Source organism: Thunnus maccoyii, chromosome 3 (genome assembly GCF_910596095.1).
Source record: "Thunnus maccoyii chromosome 3, fThuMac1.1, whole genome shotgun sequence".
Lineage (NCBI taxonomy): Eukaryota > Metazoa > Chordata > Actinopteri > Scombriformes > Scombridae > Thunnus > Thunnus maccoyii.
The window spans coordinates 32,060,199-32,080,553 of NC_056535.1; the positions used below are offsets into that span (position 1 = coordinate 32,060,199).

The 20,355-nt window shown below is 38.3% G+C and overlaps 1 protein-coding gene across 1 annotated transcript in view; it reads right to left on the minus strand.

Annotated features, from left to right (window-relative positions):
* Positions 1-20,355, minus strand: part of ptprt (protein tyrosine phosphatase receptor type T) — a 289,634-nt gene that overhangs the window by 110,134 nt on the left and 159,145 nt on the right. Inside the window, exons 15-16 of the mRNA XM_042406727.1 lie at positions 19,097-19,133; positions 609-744 (exon numbers count right to left, since the gene is read on the minus strand). Of these exons, the coding sequence (XP_042262661.1) occupies positions 609-744; positions 19,097-19,133 (173 nt within the window). The remainder of the gene's footprint in view (positions 1-608; positions 745-19,096; positions 19,134-20,355) is intronic.

Genomic DNA, 20,355 nt, shown 5'->3' on the forward strand with positions numbered 1-20,355 from the left:
AGAAAGTTCAAGTTGAGTTTCCTGTGGAGGAAGAGACCTTTTCCTCTGTTGTGCCACAAAGTAACCAAACAGCAAATGTGGCCACAAAGCAAAGTGGCTCAAAATGTAGCACAGTCCGACATAGGCTAGCAATTGTCTTTTATAGGGGTTAAAGGTGCCCTGTGGAGTTTTCTTCTCTTTATTTATTTGTTTGTTTTGATTTTATATTTCCAATCATGCAATGTTTACATCCATGTTTAATAGCCAGTAGTGTTTTTCTTCCCCACCTTTGTTGTGCATCATAGTAAATCAGCAGAATCGCATGAAACCAATGGCAGGATGTGAATCACACTGCCTGCGGGCTCACTGGCGTGCATGTACGCCCTCTAGTGTGCGCATGATACAAACAAAACGGGGACCCAACTTAAACTTAGCTTAGTGGCTTGAACTTAAAATACAAATCTTGACTCCACTAAGCTCAGCTTCAAAGCTGAAAAACTCCACAGGACATCTCTAAGGGAATTGCAGCGAAGAAACAAAATGGATTTGTTGATGATTTATTAATTTTAAATGCTACATATAGCACCTTTAATCTGCTACTCTGTCCTGCTGTTGTATTTATTACTTACCTGCGTTTGAAGGTGAGGACGACACCGAGGAGGATAATGATGAACATGAGAATCCCCGCGATCACTCCGGCCATTTTCACCGTGCTGTCCACCTGCTTCTCTGGCTCCATGGCATCCGAGTCCTGGGTGGACGCACCTACGCACACATGCACACACACACACATGCGCACACACAAACACACAGGTATGCACATAGTCATCGATAGGTAATCGCATACAAATAACCAGACACATACAGTCACATAGAGAGGAAAACACACACATGCATGCACACACATCCAAACATACACAAGGATGAACGCACAAAATCAGGCACTCATGCATGCATACGCACATACACTACACACATATACAGTATATCCACACACTCATACACAGAGGCACAGAGGGGATGGTTTACCCAGGGTCGCCATCCTTGATAAAGACACACTTTCTTACACACAAAAAACATATATATGTTAGCCACAAACAAAGACACACTGGATCCCAAGGTGAAGATACTCAAAACACTGCATCCATATGCAAAGGGCCAAACACAACACAGAAACATCATGCAGGGGTATGAAAACATTGGCAGCATGCAAAAGAACACCAAAAGCTAGGTAGTTTTCCAGGGGCAGAGATAAAGACATATGTTAAGAAATGAAATTTTGATGTTGGAAATAATCTAAAATTCAGTTTCTCCAAAAGCAATGAGAATGAGAAGTGTTTTTGAAAACAGAAGATTTCCATTTTTTCGCTGTCATTTTAAAAGTGAAGGTGTCTTTCTTTTGCCAAACATGTATATTTAATTTACAAAATGATTACATTTATTTGGAAGTGTCACTGCCAAAAGGCTCTACATCACTGAACATCACAGACAATCACATCATGAAGCACATGGTAGGTTAAACATTTACAGAGAAATACAGCCATGTGGGGACTATGAACATGACAAATAATATAAAAACAAAAAAACAAAAACAAGAAAAACTTGCAGCTAAGAAAAAAGTTGGCCATTTCATAAACTGCTGTAAACAAGATCTGTGCGCTTTGCAATAAACATTGCAAACATGAGAAATGTATTCTCATTCAAATCAAACCGTCTGTCCTAAAGATAAATAAATAGATAACAAGTGCAAGGAAAAAGGAAGAAGACTGCCAACAATTTCAAAGCCACAAGGTTTTTTTCACGACTCCTCGCTCCAAGTTACAAACATTGCAAACTGCCCAAGGACAAACAAACGTACAAGTCATACAAAGACATCAAGGTTTAAACTCCACACATGCATATAGAAAATGCCCCACATGCATCTCTCTTTTATACAAGGATTAAACAAGCTGGAAAACCAATGAACAAACACACAGGACAGAAAACAAAAAAAATGGGGAAGGTGAACGCAAGGTCGACGTGTAGTTTCTACAGGAGGACAATGCAATTTCATGTAGGTAAGAGCACTGCTATAACTCCGTGGTTTGATGTAAAGGCTGGACAGTGACAGTGAATAGACTGAATGAGAGAAGGTATACAGCCAGTGAATGAAAGGGAAGGCAAGGTAAAGACAGACAGAGTTTCACCTCTGAATGCAGATAAGGGATGTACTGTGCTGCCTGCTTGCTGCTCAGACTTCCACAGTTCAACAAGAGGTCTGATGATGCTTTATTTTTCTTTGGTGAGTTAAAGTTAATACTTTATAAAACATATTTTGTATTTTAAAGCTTTTTAAACATTTTCTTCTATCTAGTGCCAAAGTAATGGTGTGGATGTAGAGGTTCTGGATGGACATTTGTATGAGCTGTGTTTAATTCTCAACTTAACAAAAGATTGTATTTTTATTTCAGGGTATTTTTCTTAAATAACTATCAACCAAAACCCTCCTGTAACTATAGGAACGTATTTACATCAATACATTTTAGATGTACAACTGTAACTCCAGCAAAATGCCAAAAGTTTTTGTGCAGATGTTAGGTCTAATAAGTCATAGAAGGACAATTTGAACCCTGAAATTTTCCAGCAATGAAACTCAAAACAGCTGTCAGGTGACCATAGTTTAGCTTTAGTAAGAGTGTTCTCCTCAGAGATGAGTAGCAGTAGTTCAGCAAGCAGGCTGAAAAACTGTGACCTCTATGCAAACCCTCTCAAAACTCTCAAAGAGATGCTGCGCTATTGGACAGAGAAGGAAAGCAGACTAACTAAACCATTAATAAAGCTGCTGCCCTCTGTCAGGGGATGAATATAAGCAGTCATGGTCTCAAAACCCAGGGATATAAACATAAAGAAATAGAGAGGATGGTGAAGGCAGAGATAAACAAAGATAAAATGAAAATGAAAAAATAAAAAAGACAGAAAGAAAGAGAGAGGCTCTGAACATGTGGGAGACGGTGAGCAAAGGAAAAAAGAAATAGAAAGAGGAGAGAAAAGTCAGAAATGTCTAGGAGGAAAGGAAGGATGGGCATAAAAAGAAAGAAAGAAAGAAAGATTTTGACCACTGAGTGGTCAAAGTTGAATGACATAAAAACTGACATGACAGTGAAGAAAAACAAAAGACTGGAAAGAGAAAGATGAGAAACCCTCAAGCAGAGGACCCTGGGATCCTGCACATGAATGCACCTGTACTCTCACAGACATGCACCAAGCAAGCTCTTATTATAACCTTGATACACAAAGACAGCCGATTAATAGAGTTATACTGCTGTGTGGGAGTTCAGTTTAATCCCGTCTCTCTCATCTTCGCCCCCTCTGCAATAACAACACAAGGTTGGCAGTGGAATCCACTGAGCTAACAGCTTAAGCACCTAACCTTGGCATGCTTGGTAATAGCTGCCACAATCCTCAATGGCTGCAGTGATGAGATGTTCTTTTAAAAACTCTGAATGCCCTCAATGACAACACATTCACTATCTTTGTAACCCGATCACGGACAGCATCCCTGTCTTGAAGCTGCATCACCTTTTGAAGAAAATAAAAATTAAGGGAATACATCTGACACTCCTAATCCTACACTTTACTTCAGAAGAAAATGCAGCCTTTCCCCCCCTGTATGTTTTCAGTGGAAATGAGTAACCACATAGGTGTCTAATGGTGGAGTTATGCTCATTTCCAGCTCTAAATTTTTATTCTGGGACTCCACTAGAGTAGCTTTGCAAGATTCACAGTTCAAAAAACTCCTTATTTATTGTATATTGGCCTTTTATGCAACTTAGCTCCTGTCTCTTTAAGCCCCCCCTCCCAATGAGCCCAATCTGTTCTGATTGGCCAGCTTCAGGAAGCCTAGCAAGGGTCGGCACATATCAGAGTTGTGTTAAGTTACCGCTGATGTAAACCCAATATTTCTTGCTTATGCCGGTTCATTTTAAAAGCTTTTAAAAGACTAAATAATGGGAGACTCTAATTTTGAAGAATATAAAGGAAATGAAACGTGTGCCTCGCCGAATTAGAGCTTCGTCAACACAAACCGGTCGACGCAACAACATATGGAGATATTTGGAGCTCTTTGTTCAGCAGATCAGTTAGAAAACAGCAACAGTGATGATGATGTTTGATGAAGAGCTGTAGACGACTAGCACACCTCCAACACATAAACTACTTATTTTACTTTCCCATGCTGTGTAATGGAAAAACATTCACAGCATGCCAGCTGGACTCAATTCATGGCTCGGTGTGACTACCCCCCAAAGCAATGTTAGCGAAGTGGAGCAGTGAACTCGGCTCGGGCTGAAAGTTAAAAAAAAAAATGTTGGTATGCAGAATGTATGTTTTTTTTATTTGAAACTTTTAATATGGGTTTAATATGAACATCTGACATTGTAACATTATATATATATATGACTGAAAATAAAGAGGAGCATAATAGATCCTCTTTAAGTATTAAGTGCGGTATCTATTCAAAGTGACAAATTCTTAACTCATACACATATTTTCAGTGCAAAACAGGACATTTAGTAGATCTGAAATTTGTTTTATGTATGTTTTTATGTCTACTATAGAAGAAAAAATATGTGTGTGATGTGAATCTTAGTTAACTGTTCAGGAGAAACTACAGAATGGGAATTACTGCCTCTCAAATGCAGAGTAGTACACAGATTGTGGCATAACAAAGGATTTGAGGAACGTGGTTGGACAAAATTTGTGGTGTGCTTGGAACTGGGGTTATTGTCACAGCTGTGCACACCAAACTAAATGTTGTAGAAAGCCAGTGTGGTTCTCAGTCTGTCTCAGAAAGGCACCCTCTACAGATGCCTTTTACTGTATTGTACTTGCTCTCAGACTGTGCAGTAATTCTGTTTCAGTACACATTTTCCTATTGTTGCCAGTGCTGTAACCAGTAATACATCATGGTACATTTCAGCATGTGTTGCTCCCACATATTTTGAAGGTACAGTTAACACACAAACTGTAAAATATCCTTTATCCAACGCTTCGGCATTCACCACAAGAGCCACAGGACCCTATCCTTGATCAGATTACAGACCAGATACAACTGAACTGGCATATTTCAACCACAAAGTTTACCCTTCTAATGCAAGCAATGGCCAATCTGGCTGGTAAATAACTACATAATCTACTCATTTTTAGACAATAAGGCATGTTATGTATGAGCCTGCTGTTTTTTGCCCCGTTAATGCTATCAGAAAATAACCTACAGTAGAAAGGACACTCCACGGGAGCCGGTGGCTTTGTAATCTTCAGAGTTTATAGAATTTCAGATTGTCTGTGTCTGTCAAACACATTATAGATACATGAAAGCCTCCAGCGATCATGCAAGAGACAAGTTCACACATTTCCCTGTAGTCCATGCCCTGGTAATCACCCCACAGGTGTATTAAACCTCAATTTTCCCCCTGAGTAATCCACAATATGTATCACCTGACACATTTCAGCGTGACCCCATTTGTTCACACTTCATCCTCCCACGTGCTGATTGGGTTCAACAGTTCATGATGTAACAGTAAAGGACCCCATCTGGTGACGGGTTCAGCTCCATTTAACATTGGGATTGGCCAGCTCGGGGCCGCTCAGCCAATCAGGCAAACTCTGACAGGGTTCTGACTGGGGCAGAGGAGAAGTGATCTAATGCGACTGTGTCTATTACAACGGGGTTAGAAGTTGAGAGTGAGCAAATCTGCGCCGCAAAAGAGGATTGATTGACAACTAGCGCAAACACAATATGGAGGACACCATGGCCTCATTTATTATTTTATTGTCATTGTCAGCTAACAGGTGGCCCCTAAGTATGTACAATGTATGGATCCATCTTGTTGTCTTGCCACCAGTACTGGCAGGTGGTGCAGGTATTATTTTCTTGGCACAATCAACTCCCTAAAAAAAAAGACAGTTGGAACAGTATAGTACCTAAGCATTATTGTTGTAAAGGTGACTTTTCTCACAGGAACAGTCTATCCTCCCTCAAATTAAATTGTCTAGCAGGATGATGCTCTAACCGTGGTCCCCTGAACCTGACAGCAACAAAGTTCAGTGTCCAATACAAAACCACTCAGGGTTGTTTGAGTTAATGGAGAGCAAAATGACAGTCATATTAATATGTCATTTTAATTCTAACAGCCAATCTCAAAATATATATCTACTTACCTGCTGTCTAACAGGATATTTTACTGCAGATGGAGTAAGACCACGAGGTGGTTGAGGAGTCAACAAGTTTTAATACAGATAATTTGACTGCCTTATTAAATATACATGGAACAAAAATAGTGCTTTCTAAGTGTCAATGACTGACCATGGCTGTCACAAAATGTTGATAAGACTGAAAACATTAAACTGTCACCCTAAAAGGTTTGGACTTGATCATAGAAATGTATCTAGTTATGGACGTTTTTCATTTCTCCAGTGATCAAAAGGATCATTACTCTTTATGCTTCACAAGATTCAAATTTCTTTGTTGACACTTGCCGTGATTGCTTTACAGTATAGTGGGCAACGTTGCCAGAGGCAAGCAAATATGTCACTAGGCAAATTAAGGGCAGAGAAAATGTATTTTCAAAATGTGAAAGTATCTTCATTGAAAAACATATACAAATGGAATAAAAGATGAATCTGTTTTTGACAAAATCATCTGGAGTGTGCTTTCTCCAGTCCCTATAGTTAACTTATATCTACAACATTATCACTGAACACAGCATTTCCCATCTGTACATGTAGTCTAGAGAAGCTTTATACCATGGCCATGGACAGGAGTGAGGTGGGTCTGAATTGTAATGACCAGAAGAAGGTCTTAAATTCTTTATTTTTCCTGTAAGATCCTCCCGGGAGAAGAGCATGAAATATCGATCTGAGAGGTATAACTGCTCTGACTGTATCTGTAGATGCCAGAATTCACAACCACTTGGCCTTCACAAAGATAGGCTGTCCCACCAGGGGAATAGTGGAGTCATGGACAACAACACAGTTACTGGTGGCCGAAGGGAATATAAACACACAGATACTAGCTCTCTAACTGGTAAAGATGGAGGCAAGTGATACCACAGTGCTATATAATGCATACATATCAATATTAAGAAAACAGTAATTGGTCAATTACTCTAACTACAGAAATTGTCAATTGCTAGGATAGCAACTTAGAATAGCAGGAAATTAAGTTTGGTTCTACAGCCTACATCATAAAAATAATATACAGCACTGTATAGATATGCACTGTGTTTGAGCACTTTATTCATGTATTCCTTTAGGTCCAACGCCTCTAAAGCATGAGTTATGGAGGGGACTTGGATATACTGTTCAAATGTCTTCCATCAATAGTTGCCATGGTGGAATTTAGGTACTGGTTTATTTAATTATACTCTTAAAAAATTAACCACCAGGCAGGTGCAACTCTTCTATTGGTTTGTGTTGAAAATGTTGCTTTAAAGGGCGGGTCTATTTTTTTTATTTTTTTGAGGTTTTTCTATCATTCTGTAGCTTCCCAGTAGTGTCCTATATGTATATGAATCCATATGTATGTTGCTGCTGCACAAAGTTTAAAAAATAAACTCTGAGCTCTCCAAGTTCATGGATCCAGATCAGAGCAGAATCCAGTGTGACTCACGGGTGTCATTCGTCCCATAGCTCTGGCTCTGATCCCAGCTCTCTCCTCCAGAGCTCCCAGTATGGAATGTTATATCATTCAAAAAGGTGTACTTGAAAACAGAGTTTTCATCTGTAACTTTAGTTTTGTAAACTTGTACATTTATGTTTGTAACTGTAAATGAATGCAAGCTTGCATATATATATATATATATATATATATACTTGCAGGCTAGTCAGCCGCTACCTAGAAGATCCTACTGGACCACCAAGTAAAACGACCTCTACTAAATCTACTTTATAAGTCATATTCATATAAACCCCAGAATTAATGACATTATCGGCACTTTAACTCATGTCACTACTGTTTGCTAACAGCTGAGTGGGCGTTTCCATTTGAACAACCCGGAAAAAAAACACAGACAGTTACCCTTTAATAAGTTATCTTTGTAGGTTTATGATGACATCCTTATTACAAAGAATCGGCTGAGAGAAAATAGAATATTGTGTTGAAATATGCTAATTTGGTTCTACTGTATCACATCCTAGGAAAAGCTGCCTTTAGTGTTAATGAAATGCAGAAAGTAGAGGGATAAATGCATTAAAGGGACTTCCTCAGTGTTTGCCATTATGACTGTGACAACAGTGGGCTGGTGATGATATTGATTGCTTCCAAAAGGCATTAATCCCCCTGAATTTATTGTGTTCCTGAACGCACACGAGCTGAGTGTGAGTGTGTATGTGTGCACTTGTGTAATATCCTTTTCACTTATACATTTCTCTGCATTTTTTTTTTCCTTTTTAGTTCTCCTACTTGGAGAGCATGATAAAATTATCAGGGAGGAATTATGGGTAAAACCAGAGATATTAAAAACATAATCTCATCCAAATGGAGAGAAGATTGATTCTCCTAGCTACCAACGCACTGCAGCACAACTGAATGGCATATTAAATGCTTCTTTTCTGTGTGTGTTTGCATGTGTGTGTGTGTGTGTGTGTGTGTGTCTGTCTACATGTCACAGGTACAGGTTGCTGTTTGAGCGTGGGTGCAGCTTATGTGTACGTGTGTGTCTCTGTGTGGGCATGCATGTGCGATAACTATGATTTTTCCAGCTATTATCATATATATTTTGTCTAATCCACTTAAATGGAAAGTATCATAATAAAGTATAGTTAATTAATTATATGATTGTCATGTCATATAATGCTTGTGTGTGTGTTTGTGCAAAGAAATGTACATACTGTATATTGTTTATATTAAAGTGCATGTGTGTTGTGCAGGTTATGTAAGTGTGTGATTGCGGGCGCGTGCATGCATGCGTGTGCGTCTTAGATCAGGGTTAATGTGAAGGTTTAGATTTTAGGTATTGTTTGTCAGCAGCTGCGGGGTGCATCCTCTGTGGATTAGCGTTAGCATGGCTGAGTGCGTTTAACAGGATTACTAATCTGAACTATGCCGCAGCAGCGCTCTGTGTGTGTGTGTATGTGTGTGTCTTAAATGTGCCTTTGATTTTGTTTCTGAATATTTTTGTGCATGTATACAGCATGTGTGTGTATTGTCACAATGCACCTGTGTTTACATGTGTGTGTACTCGGGTGCTTTTGCATCACTTGTGTGTTTGAATGTGTGTGTGGTCAAATGGCTCTGAGATTAACATATCCTTACACTCCATAACTTAAACAATAAAGGACAATGCTAATGGTTGCCTCTAAGTCCCTTTCTCTCTCTCACACACACACACATGCACACACACCAGTTTCCATTAATGCTGACATTAATGTTAAGGTCAGCAGGACACGGTTTACTAAGTACCTCAGAGCTTTTAGAGACTAAAACGACTTAAATGCTCTGTGATCTGGTCTCTGTGGAGCTTTTTGGGGTGAGGGTGGGGGAGGGTTGTGACAATACATATTATCCCCCCACTTGACAACTGATGATTGTAAATCTCCTTTCTTGCCTCCTTTATATTGAACTATTAATGGTGAATTTGATACATTAATGAAACTCTGTAAACACAGTCAATTTATTTTCCTGGGATCATTATTTTTTATAGGAAACAGTGATTATACAGCTGCTATGCAAAAAAGTCCATAGTATGTATTGAGTATATGTCTTTGTGTGCTTATGTTTATTTGATGGTTATGTGTGTATATAAGAGTATTGTACTGTATGTATTATCCATTCTCTTTCCAACCCACATCTATTGACAGCTACATGACAGCTTCTATATCCTTCCTATACCCATTTGCTGAAAACAATCCCAGAATGATATGTAACATGTTGTACGACGACCAGATCAATTACTAGTATACGCAAAAAAAAAAAAAAAAAAATTGTTTTCGAAAAAAGAACTTTGATTCCCCCTTGAAGGGAATTTGTTTGTGACAAGGTAACACAGCCAAAGGCCAAAGTGAATTGCATGTTAGGACACAGCTGCTGTAAGCTGACAGCCACAAAAGGCAGGGAGGCTGGCAGAGAAGTAAAACCTTGAGATTGTAAAAAAAGAAACAAAAAAAACAAACCTGGAACCGAAAAAGGTGAAAAATCACACTCTAACTCATTTTGACTGACTTGTAATAAACACAGGATGAAATTCAATTATAAAACTAACGTCAGAACAGCGGATTTATTTTCAAAACTTAATTAACTCCAAGTAACTCATCACTTTCTGCATAAATGCCAAGCGTGCAGAATATCTTCAACAGCACACATGACTATGATGTAAAATTCTTTACGAAGAGTGCTCGAATCTAATGCACAGCTATATATAATAATAAATGAGCGAAACAGCTGCTCCAAGCTTTATAATTTGAGCTTTTTGTGCAAAGTTGAAAGCTACAAACTGCTCACTCTGTAACTTCCATTCGACCGCAATCTGTATTTTGACTTCAAACAAAGAACTTCATGACAAAAGTTGATGGTTTTAAATATTCAGTCGATTCATTAAGATATTAAGCTATGTGTGAATTCTATTGACTTCTGCTGTGAGAAGAAATTGCAATATTATCGACAAGTCTCCACCCTTCTTATATTTTCCATCCCCTTAAGACAAAGTGAGCTGGAATAAACTCACATAAGCAACTACTCAAGCTGTCTTATCTTTTATCTGGTTCATGACATGAGGGAAACTTTACAATGGAGCCCAATAAGTGACAGACAAATCATTGACATGTATTTGGAGTTATACATGAAGCAGACCATTAAAAATGATTGCACTTTAGAGTTCCAGAGATCCAGGTTTGGCCACAATGCACATTGCTGGGTTTTTTGTCAAATAAAATGACAACCACATGTACAACAAGGGTTTTCTGTTTTTGGTTTTCTTTTTGTTGAAAGACAATGATTAAGGCTTGTCTTTCCTTCCCTCAGAGCCCTGAATGCCATTGTTGTTCCCCAGCAAAGCGTTCATCCCTACAATCATATATTCTAACCTATAGATACAGTCTGTTAACTATATTTAAAAGTTCAATAACTACTCCTGCTGTTGAGATCAAATAAAGGTCATGTTGTTGGTTTTTTTTTTGCTTTTCTTTTTAAACCACAGGGCTAGCCACTGCACAATCTGACTCTGATTTGAGCCTTCGCCATCATCACTAGATGCCTGCCTCGATTTGTAACAGCACAGAAGATCAAACACCCAACTGAATTCAGCAGTGGGTTCAACAGTTCATACTGTCTGTTCAGAGTGCAGTTTGTTCTGAGTCTCTGTTAAAACAAAATCAATATATCTATCTACTTATCTACCATCTATCGACTGACTTTTTTCATTTCTCCTGCTTTCACCATCTCTCTTTATTGTTTCTTTTGCACTCCCTCCTTCTCTACTACTTTATGTATTTCCTTCCCTCACTCCATCCACCCTTCTGTCTTCCTCTCCATCCCCAAATGCCAGCGACTACTTTACGACCTGGCTCCTCAGATTTATGCAAGAGACAATCGAACATTTTGTCGCTGCGCTGTGGAGCAGATGGAAAATTCATGGCGGAGCTGGAAATAAGACAACAGTTCTCCACAATGTCTGTCTGACGTAGAGCGAAGCAGGTACACCTGTCTGCATGCACAATGCTGGTGTAGGAGGGGGAAAAAAAAAACAAAAGAGAAAAATCCTTGAGCCTGAGTCTGTCTCCACAGCTGGATTTCTCTGACTTTCTTCAAGTCAGTTTCTGTCAGTCTGTCTCTCTTGGTTTTTGATCCTCTCCTTCTCTCTTGGGTTGTATTTCTTTTCCTCTCTGGGATTCAGTCTCTCTTACTCTCTCCATCTCCCAGTTTCTCTTCTTCTCTAGTTCTGTCAGCAGCTTGAACCCTGCATGCTCCCTGTACAGCTAGAACAGCATTTCATGCATTGTTGACTGGTACTGCGCCCTTAAAATGTCAAATAATCGCCAGATATTCACCTACAGCCCCCCCACCACCCACCCCTCAACCCCCTCTTTTTTTTTCCTTTTAACAGTCTGACTCAATCTGTTGTAAATTCGAAGAGCAAACTGACTCACTAAGCAGCAAGCAGGCAGCACTTCTGATGACGGAATAATAGGAGGAGGATAGGTTGTGAAGAAAGGTGCGTGTTTTTGTTTGCTTGTGGGTGTGTGTGCGAGGATGTGCAGGTCAATGACAAAGATAATTCAGATACAGATTCCTTCAATGTTTCGCTTTTGCAGTTCAGTCATGCACGCTCACATCTCACACACACACACACACATAGACAGAAAGCAACATGTTGCATCAGTGTTGCACAGCGCCGGAGTCGTTACAACATGACTCTGTACACCACCAATTATAATCAACCTCAGGACTAATGGTAATGGAAATTTAAGCTGACATATTATACCAGTGTATGGATGACAAGCGGTGGGTGTAATGCTCTGGTGAGCTACAGCACCTAAACACATGAAGGGCCTACAGACACTGAGCCAATGTAGAAGTCTCATTTATTATTGCATGTTTCCTCATAATGAACAAAAAGGCATTAGTTGGAAAATTATGTATTTGCAGCTAATCAAAGCATAATTAATAGTCTGGTAACTTATTGGCTAAGAGATATTGAAGCTTCGTTCATGCTTCAGGCCTTTTTGTTCAGTTGTGCATTACTCATATCTGACTTAGTTTGGATGATGTAACCCATATCTGATATCATGGCATATCAAAAAGACATGCGTGCCAAGAGTAGCAATGCCTTCTCTTTTTTTTTAACAGTTATTGAGCTATTTAATTTTCTTTGAGTTGTCTCATTATCAGCCATGTTGCAAAATTATGACAGTTGTCTCCCATGAATAACTTAACATTTTATTACTGTTATGGTACACTGGCAAATCCTGATTTTAGTGTTCAATCCTAAAATTCTATAAAAGTCTTGTGGCTCAAGATACTGTTCTGATTTGTACCAGAATGGAGACCAGAAAGTGGTTGTATGTGGGTTTTGCTGTTCAAACTAATAAGAAACAGATCATATTTGTGTCTCATGTAAGTGATGGGACAGTTTAAGCTGGGTATAAACACACCCGGACAGGCTTATTTATGTTACATAGACACATTTCTTACTTTTTAATAACTGAAATATACATTTCTTAACAACTAAAGCGGGACAAATGAACGCAGTTCACTTTCAAGTCAATCTGTTCAAGAAGTGGACTGACTTCAAAGAAATTATACAGTATGTATCAGATCAACAGATACTGTGGTGCAACTACCTTGTCTATTTGTAGAACTGGGGTTATTGCCCATATAAAACTTTGGGATTTTAGATTTGGTGCAAGCAGCACATGAGCTGACATGCTGCTATGGAAGAAACCAACCCCAATAAGTTCCACTGGTTAAACAGGGAATGTGAATCTATCTCAGCCCAGTAAAACCATTAACATCACTTCTGGGTTTAGACCATATCAAGTGGGATGAACAATGAGTTAGTTACCTGCTGTCACTTGCTAAAGTGCTGAATGAGAACTTTTAAGCTTTAAGTACTGAACACAGGATGGATGATGATGCATTACAGTGTTGTATGCTGCTCACAGACTTATTGCAGTTTAATACATCAGCACAATGAATTGTTCCTGTGTTAACCTTTATGCATACATGTGTTTATATTTTTGTTTGTTTGTTTGTTCGTGCAAGTTAATCACTCACCAACAGAGTACTAAAACTGATTAATGGTTAATCAGTGTAGACAAATGCTCCACTGAGCACAAGGAATCCAATTATTCATTTTTTTAAGGTTCCTTTATGAAGTGTTCATTTGTGAAAGTAATAAGTGAAAACACTTGTAAAATGTGAATCATTGGAATGAAATACTGTTTAAATGTACCTAGAGGTTTTATGCTTTCATCAACAACCCTGTTTCACATGAATACAGTCTATATTTATTCAATTTAAGTTTTCACTAGTGCCCACAATTGTGCATGATATGCATAATTCTTTGTGCCGGGCCTTGCAACCTCAATTTCCTTCAGGACAATAAATGTATTATATTCATAAGAAGTCATCTCATATTCTTGACAAAGAACTGTGACAGCAGTTTACGGTTGTGCTTGCTGTTGACTGATTCCCTGTTGTGTCTCTATTGTTCAAGTCAACATTTTGATTGTTGTACCGCTGAATGACATTCATATTCTGCTGTCACGTCTCTGCATTGCTAAATAAAATCCTAAAAGGATTAGCATAGACATGGTTTTGACACAGTTCAGTAAACAATGTTTACCTCCTGTGTTTTTTAATGCACTTGGATGATTGGATTTTTTCAAAAAAAAAAAAAAGAAAGTGCTGTTCAGAAAAAAAACCAACAACAATAACTAATAAATGAAGGGTTTTACTGTGAAACACTCTTTGTTGTAATCAGTTTCATTCTCATATGGTTTCATGATAACTAATAACTTACTTCACTGATATGAAATATTAGATTTTACTTTAAAACAGTGTATTTTCTTAGGTATAGGTGACATAATTTGTGTCATATTTTTCAATAGATGAATATCTGATTTTGGAATGTAACCTTTTTATGTAGTTAAGTGTCTTATTTATGCTAAATGCTGATGAAAGTAAAAGGTTTAATTATTATTATAGTGACATATGCTGAGCTAAGTCTGTGAGCGTGACATACAATTTAATTGCAGATGCAGTATTTGATAGGTCACAACAAATACCAGGGACTGATCATAAATGAAAGCATAATGGTGAGCAATGAGTTGCAGGGTATGAATTTTGGAGGAAAGTGACATCATCGGTGACCAGTGGATTATAGCGTTCAGTAGACTGAATGAGTTTGATTTAGGGTCATCCCAAAACAAACACTTTGAAATCAGTCCACCACATAAATAACCAAGTCTCAATGTTTACTCTGCAAAATTTGGAAATATTACATCTTACACCTACTGCACCAGGGAAACGCTAATAAACAGTTATAATAGGTTTTTCAGAGGTTTATGGTTTATGACTGTAATATCAGTGTAGGGTATAACATAGGCTTAAATCAGTGGGCAGTAGTTGACTAGGTTAATCTTTTCACTGTGTCAAATACTAGCAGAATCCAACAGTGTGCTTACGTCTGGGAAATTTTCAGTTTCAGCCATTCATGAATTCTTGGTGCCAAAATCTACAAAAGTCTATTCTTCTTGTCACTTGGGATTGCCAAAATGCACATTTGGCTCCAACCAACCCTCCAATAACAGACATTTCTTGTTCTGTAGTCTCTTAACATCCATCATTGTTTTGGAATTTTCGCCTATTTGGGCATACTCAAATGGAAAAGGTTATAACAGAGGACCTTTAATGCCAAATTGCATGTATTAGGCTTCATTTGAAAGGTAACTTCTCTAGTTTCTAGTGTTTATGTGGCTAATGTGGCTAAAACACAACCAAAACTACATCAGTTCAGTTATGGCTGGTGGATGTTAAGAGGTTAAAGACATACAATTTCAAAGAATACTGACATATTTTTTGAAATAAACCCCTTTTAGGCTGTTTGAAGAATTGTGTTAATGGCCTTTAAGAAATATCCCCCCATCAAAGATAAAATATTTTGGATGTATGTTATAACGTAACATTTTAAAGGGTAAAGTGAAAACAAAACGTTGGAAATGGAAATCGCCCCCATCCAGTGTTGTTTCATCCAGTTTGAGTTTCTGTTTTGTCAAATCACTCACTAAATTAATATTTGTCATATACAAAAGAATGAAGCCATACTTACTGTAAATTGCTTTTGTATTGTAACTTAAGTTGTCTTTTAATGTAACAGAGAGCGATAAAGATCCAAAGACAAATTTAGTTTATGGGTTTCATTTCTTTCGATTGATTTTTAGTTGTTCCTTTTAACATGAAAGTCTACTGCAATGTAGATTAGAAGACAAGAAAAAAGACAAAGTCTAATGTTAGCTTAGTGTCCAAATACTCGGGCTATTGACTGTGCATGAAAGCAGCATGGTTCCACTGCAGTGTGTGTGTGTGTGTGTGTGTGTGTGTGTGTGTGTGTTGCACATGCAAGACAGAGAAAGAGAAAGAGGAGGTTCAAACACAGCCAGCGACACTCGAAGCGGAGCAGACATGCAAACAAACGCAGTAAGATGGTGATGAGAAGGAAAAACAAAAAAAAACAAAAAACCAAAGGGTAGAGAAAGGTCAAGAAACAAAGGGAGGAGGGTGGAAGGCAGGGGACAACCAAAATGAAACAACGTTTGTGTTGTGTTTATGGTGGTTTCTGTGATGAAAAAATATAACATAGGGAAGAAAAATATTCTGCCTATAAAGCAATAATCACCTTCGCTTGGGATGACTAGAATGTACGGCGTTGTTATTTGTCCCCTACCTATTACCACTAAGGCCAAGGGCCGCACGTCCCCGCCGGAAAGCATGAGAAAGAGAAGGGAAAGAGAGAAAACAAACAACAACAAAAAAAGAAAAAAAGAAAGAAGAAAAAAGTCTAAGAAAAAAAGACGTATAGTTTTCTTTATCCATTTCTTCAAGGTTTAGATCTCCCTGGTTTTCAATTGCACAATCTGTCTTAAAGGAGAGAAATTGCAGTGGTGAGAGATAACACTAGAACATTGAGATCAATAGGACAACTAGCACTCAAGATGTGAACCGGGATATGACTCGTCTTACAACGTCGATGAGCATCTTGACTGGCCCGTTATCAGGAAAAAAGACCTAACAGATGTGTGTTGCTGGTGAGGATGTTTATTAGGGAGTGAGTCAGTGAATGCAGATGTGGTGCTGGGGGGGGGGGGGGGGTTAACATTTGAATCTGTTGAGTCTGTCCGCCCGCCCTCGGCTTGACGGGTTGATAAAAATAAAGGGAGAGGGAAATGGAAGAGAAAAGAAATGAAGTGATGTCTGAAAGAAAAAAAAAATATGAACTTTGTGGCGTGGCAAAGTTGGTGCAAAGACACAATCTGGTCTCTGGGTTCTGCTGCAAAAAGGTTTTGTTCACTCAGAGACAAAATTAGATAAGTTAATGCCTTCATCGAGGTCAAAAACAAGTAATTTGTAGATTTTTAAAGGGCAGTATTAAGCAAATTACCAACATTAAGGCAACATTCTCATACAAAATGAAATTATTTGCAGACTGCCAGATAAAGGATTTGTTTACATTTAAACAATGTCGAGGCAACTGGTTGGCTCAATTCTTGCAGATCAGTTTGGATGGTGGCAGGGTCACAACTGAAGTAAGAATTAAATTTTATCTAATCTATTTCTAATTTACATTTATCAGAGGCAGATTACAGAAATAATCTCACTGGTTCAGCTTCAATTGGTTCAGCCAAAGAACCAAGTTAAACTGCAAAGGAGCAATAGATACATGACAAAGTCTACTGATATGACAAAACAATGGATGCGATTAATATACAGTGATTATATTAAAATCTTGACCAGGTGTCTAGGACCAGATCTTCTTTAGCAAATAATAAAGGCAGCTAGCATCAGCATTAGCCCAAAAGAGAGGTAAAGCTTAAACAGCATCTTAACAGACCAAAAGGCTAACAACCTTACCTAGTTAACAATATGCTACTTTGCAAATGGAAGTTAAGCCTAGATTTCTTTTAAAAAAAAGTTCAGCTACTCATGAATATTGTAAATTATCCCTCCTCTTTTTCTCTTTGCCTCTTAAGTGGGCTGCAGGTTTCTACGGTCTTGTCAAAAACATGGTTCTTTGGCTCTGTTCATTTAAGTTACACTGGAATCAGATTCTCTGCCTCTGACAGATGCTTGTATAAATAAACTCTAATTCTGTGCTAAATTACTGCCAATTGGTTTTCATTTTAACCAAAAAAGTACACCAGCTGATTTCACTGATTAGAACGCATTGACCCGGACGAGTGTGGAATCATCACTGAAGTCAGCTGCTGTTGTGAGTGGACAAAAGGCATCACGACAAAATTACTCACAGGTATTTGCAAAAAAAATTGCCATCTGTGTTGCCTCAGCACACTGCCCACATATTAAAAACTTTAAGTACATTTCAACTAAAGTTTTGTTTTGGGAACACTGATAATTCTACATATTGAAAAAAAAGTTAGCATTTTATAATATGAAAGACAGCCACAAAGTTAAAAGCATGTCTTTTCCCAAGCACACGCACATGCAGACAGACAGACAGACAGACAGACAGACAACAGTGTCTACACACCGTAGACCTCCACCCACAGTACATCCCACTCAAAAACACAGCCTGGAAATGGATAGAGCAAGAAAAAAAAATGATGATATAAAAGAGAAAAAGTGTGCACAAATGAGAAATAAATGCTTGATGCAGACGAAAAAATAATAAAAGAGTGCAAGAGACTGAGAGCAGAGAAAGGAGGTGTGGAAAAATCAAATCAATGTTTGATGCAGATAAAAAATAAAATAGAGAAAAAAAAAAAAGAGAGGAGGTGAAGAAAATCAATAGCGAGCCGAAAAGCTTTCAAAGCACATTGCCTGGCAAACAAATGGGTGTATTTGCCGGAGATGAGCAGCAAATAAAGATGGGAGGCATGGGGAAAGCAAAACAGAATAGGATGAAATGGGTTCTGGGGCTAACGCTTTAGCCTCCATCCATCGGGTTTAATGAAGACGGTCAATCGGTATGTAATGTCCCTGATGTTCCACTTTATACACTGATGAGCAACATGGATGAGGTATGAGATGGAGAAAGAGAGAGCAGAATAGAGGAAGAAGAGACAGAAAAGTGCAATGAAAGAGGAAGACTGCCTGAGAAGAGATAGAATGCTATGCGATGAAATCATGCAGGATAATATGATTAGGATGTGGGGTTGCTTGACCCTGACTACAGGTCGTGGGGTCTAATCCCACTTCTTTCAATAGTGTGTCTATGTGTGTGTGTTCATCTCATCTACCACACTAGCAACATTGTAAAAGCTATTCAAGGGGGTTATGTGATTACATTATTCTTCAGCATAATAGCTTGACTTCACTAAAGGGATTGAAAGTCATTAAAAGTCATCATACATTTATATCTCATTGTCTTTAACTGCAGGCTGAGGATCAATGGAAGGGTGCTCATACCTTTATTAGCCAGGCGGACACAGTTGATTTTGGTTTCCTGTGAATAAAGGAGACAGAGAAAGAGAGAACTGGTCAGGTGACTTGTGGGACATGGAAAGGTTAAGCCATCAATAACAATAAACAGTACCATATAATTGTTAATGGAGCTGGGTGAGTCGGATGGTAAGAATCACCAGGGTCAACCATCTCTTTACCATATTGTGCAGACTGATAGCAAGATTAGAACACTAGTCAGTGCATTGGAGACTAGGGTCAAGGTTATACACATTGTCGTTTAGTAGGTGATGCTGTCAAGAGCACAGACCATTTTCAAAAGTCTTTGTGGTGCATTCAAAGGATGCTCTGGCATTCTTGAACACAAAGCATTGTGTGGACAGCTACAGATGTGATCAAATCACAAGACAAACAGTAACAAAATACTGATTTTATAAAAAGGATTATGTAAATTTGGTCATTTCTTGCATTAGAAAGGCTGTTCAGCATTCAAATTTCTCATGGCCGGATGTCCTTGAACGCAGCAGTGACCATTTTCAAAACAGTTCCCGCTCACAACTGCATGACAACTTTAGACAATAGAAAAATAGCATAAAAATAAAAAAAAAAGGTTTCACATCGACCATTTATAGAGTAGGTTACCCAAGTGAGCTAATATGATTTTTATGGTGAACTGAAATTAGAAACCAATAGCTGTCTTGAAGCCAGAAAATCAATTTAGAGTCATATGGCACGCTTCAGAAATTGGTCAACAACAATTAAAAGTCTATACAATTTGTAGCTACTGAACTAAAACAAGTTGGATTAAACAGCGAACACATACTGCACTTTACTGCTCACACATACCAACACTGTTATTAGTCCCTAAAGATGATCAATGAGCTCATGAGACTATGTTATTAGTTTCTTATTTTGCCCTATTTTGCAATACACAGACCAGCTTGATTACTCTCAGAACACACATGTACAAACACATTAATAATAGCAGAATCAATAAGTTGTATTGTAGCTGCAGGTGTTGGGCATCATCAATTCACACCCCCAACATAATGAAAACATGGACACACACAAGCAGGCATGTACAATACACACCTTCATTCAAGTGGGACGTTACATGTACATATATTATAGATTGGATGCAGCCATATGCTGTAAGTACGACAATGCTTTACTTTACTGTTTTCCTTCCCTTCCTTCACCTCACTTTTAATTTCTTTTCAACTTTGTAATATTCTTTCAACACTGTGTTTGCCCCTATATAAGTA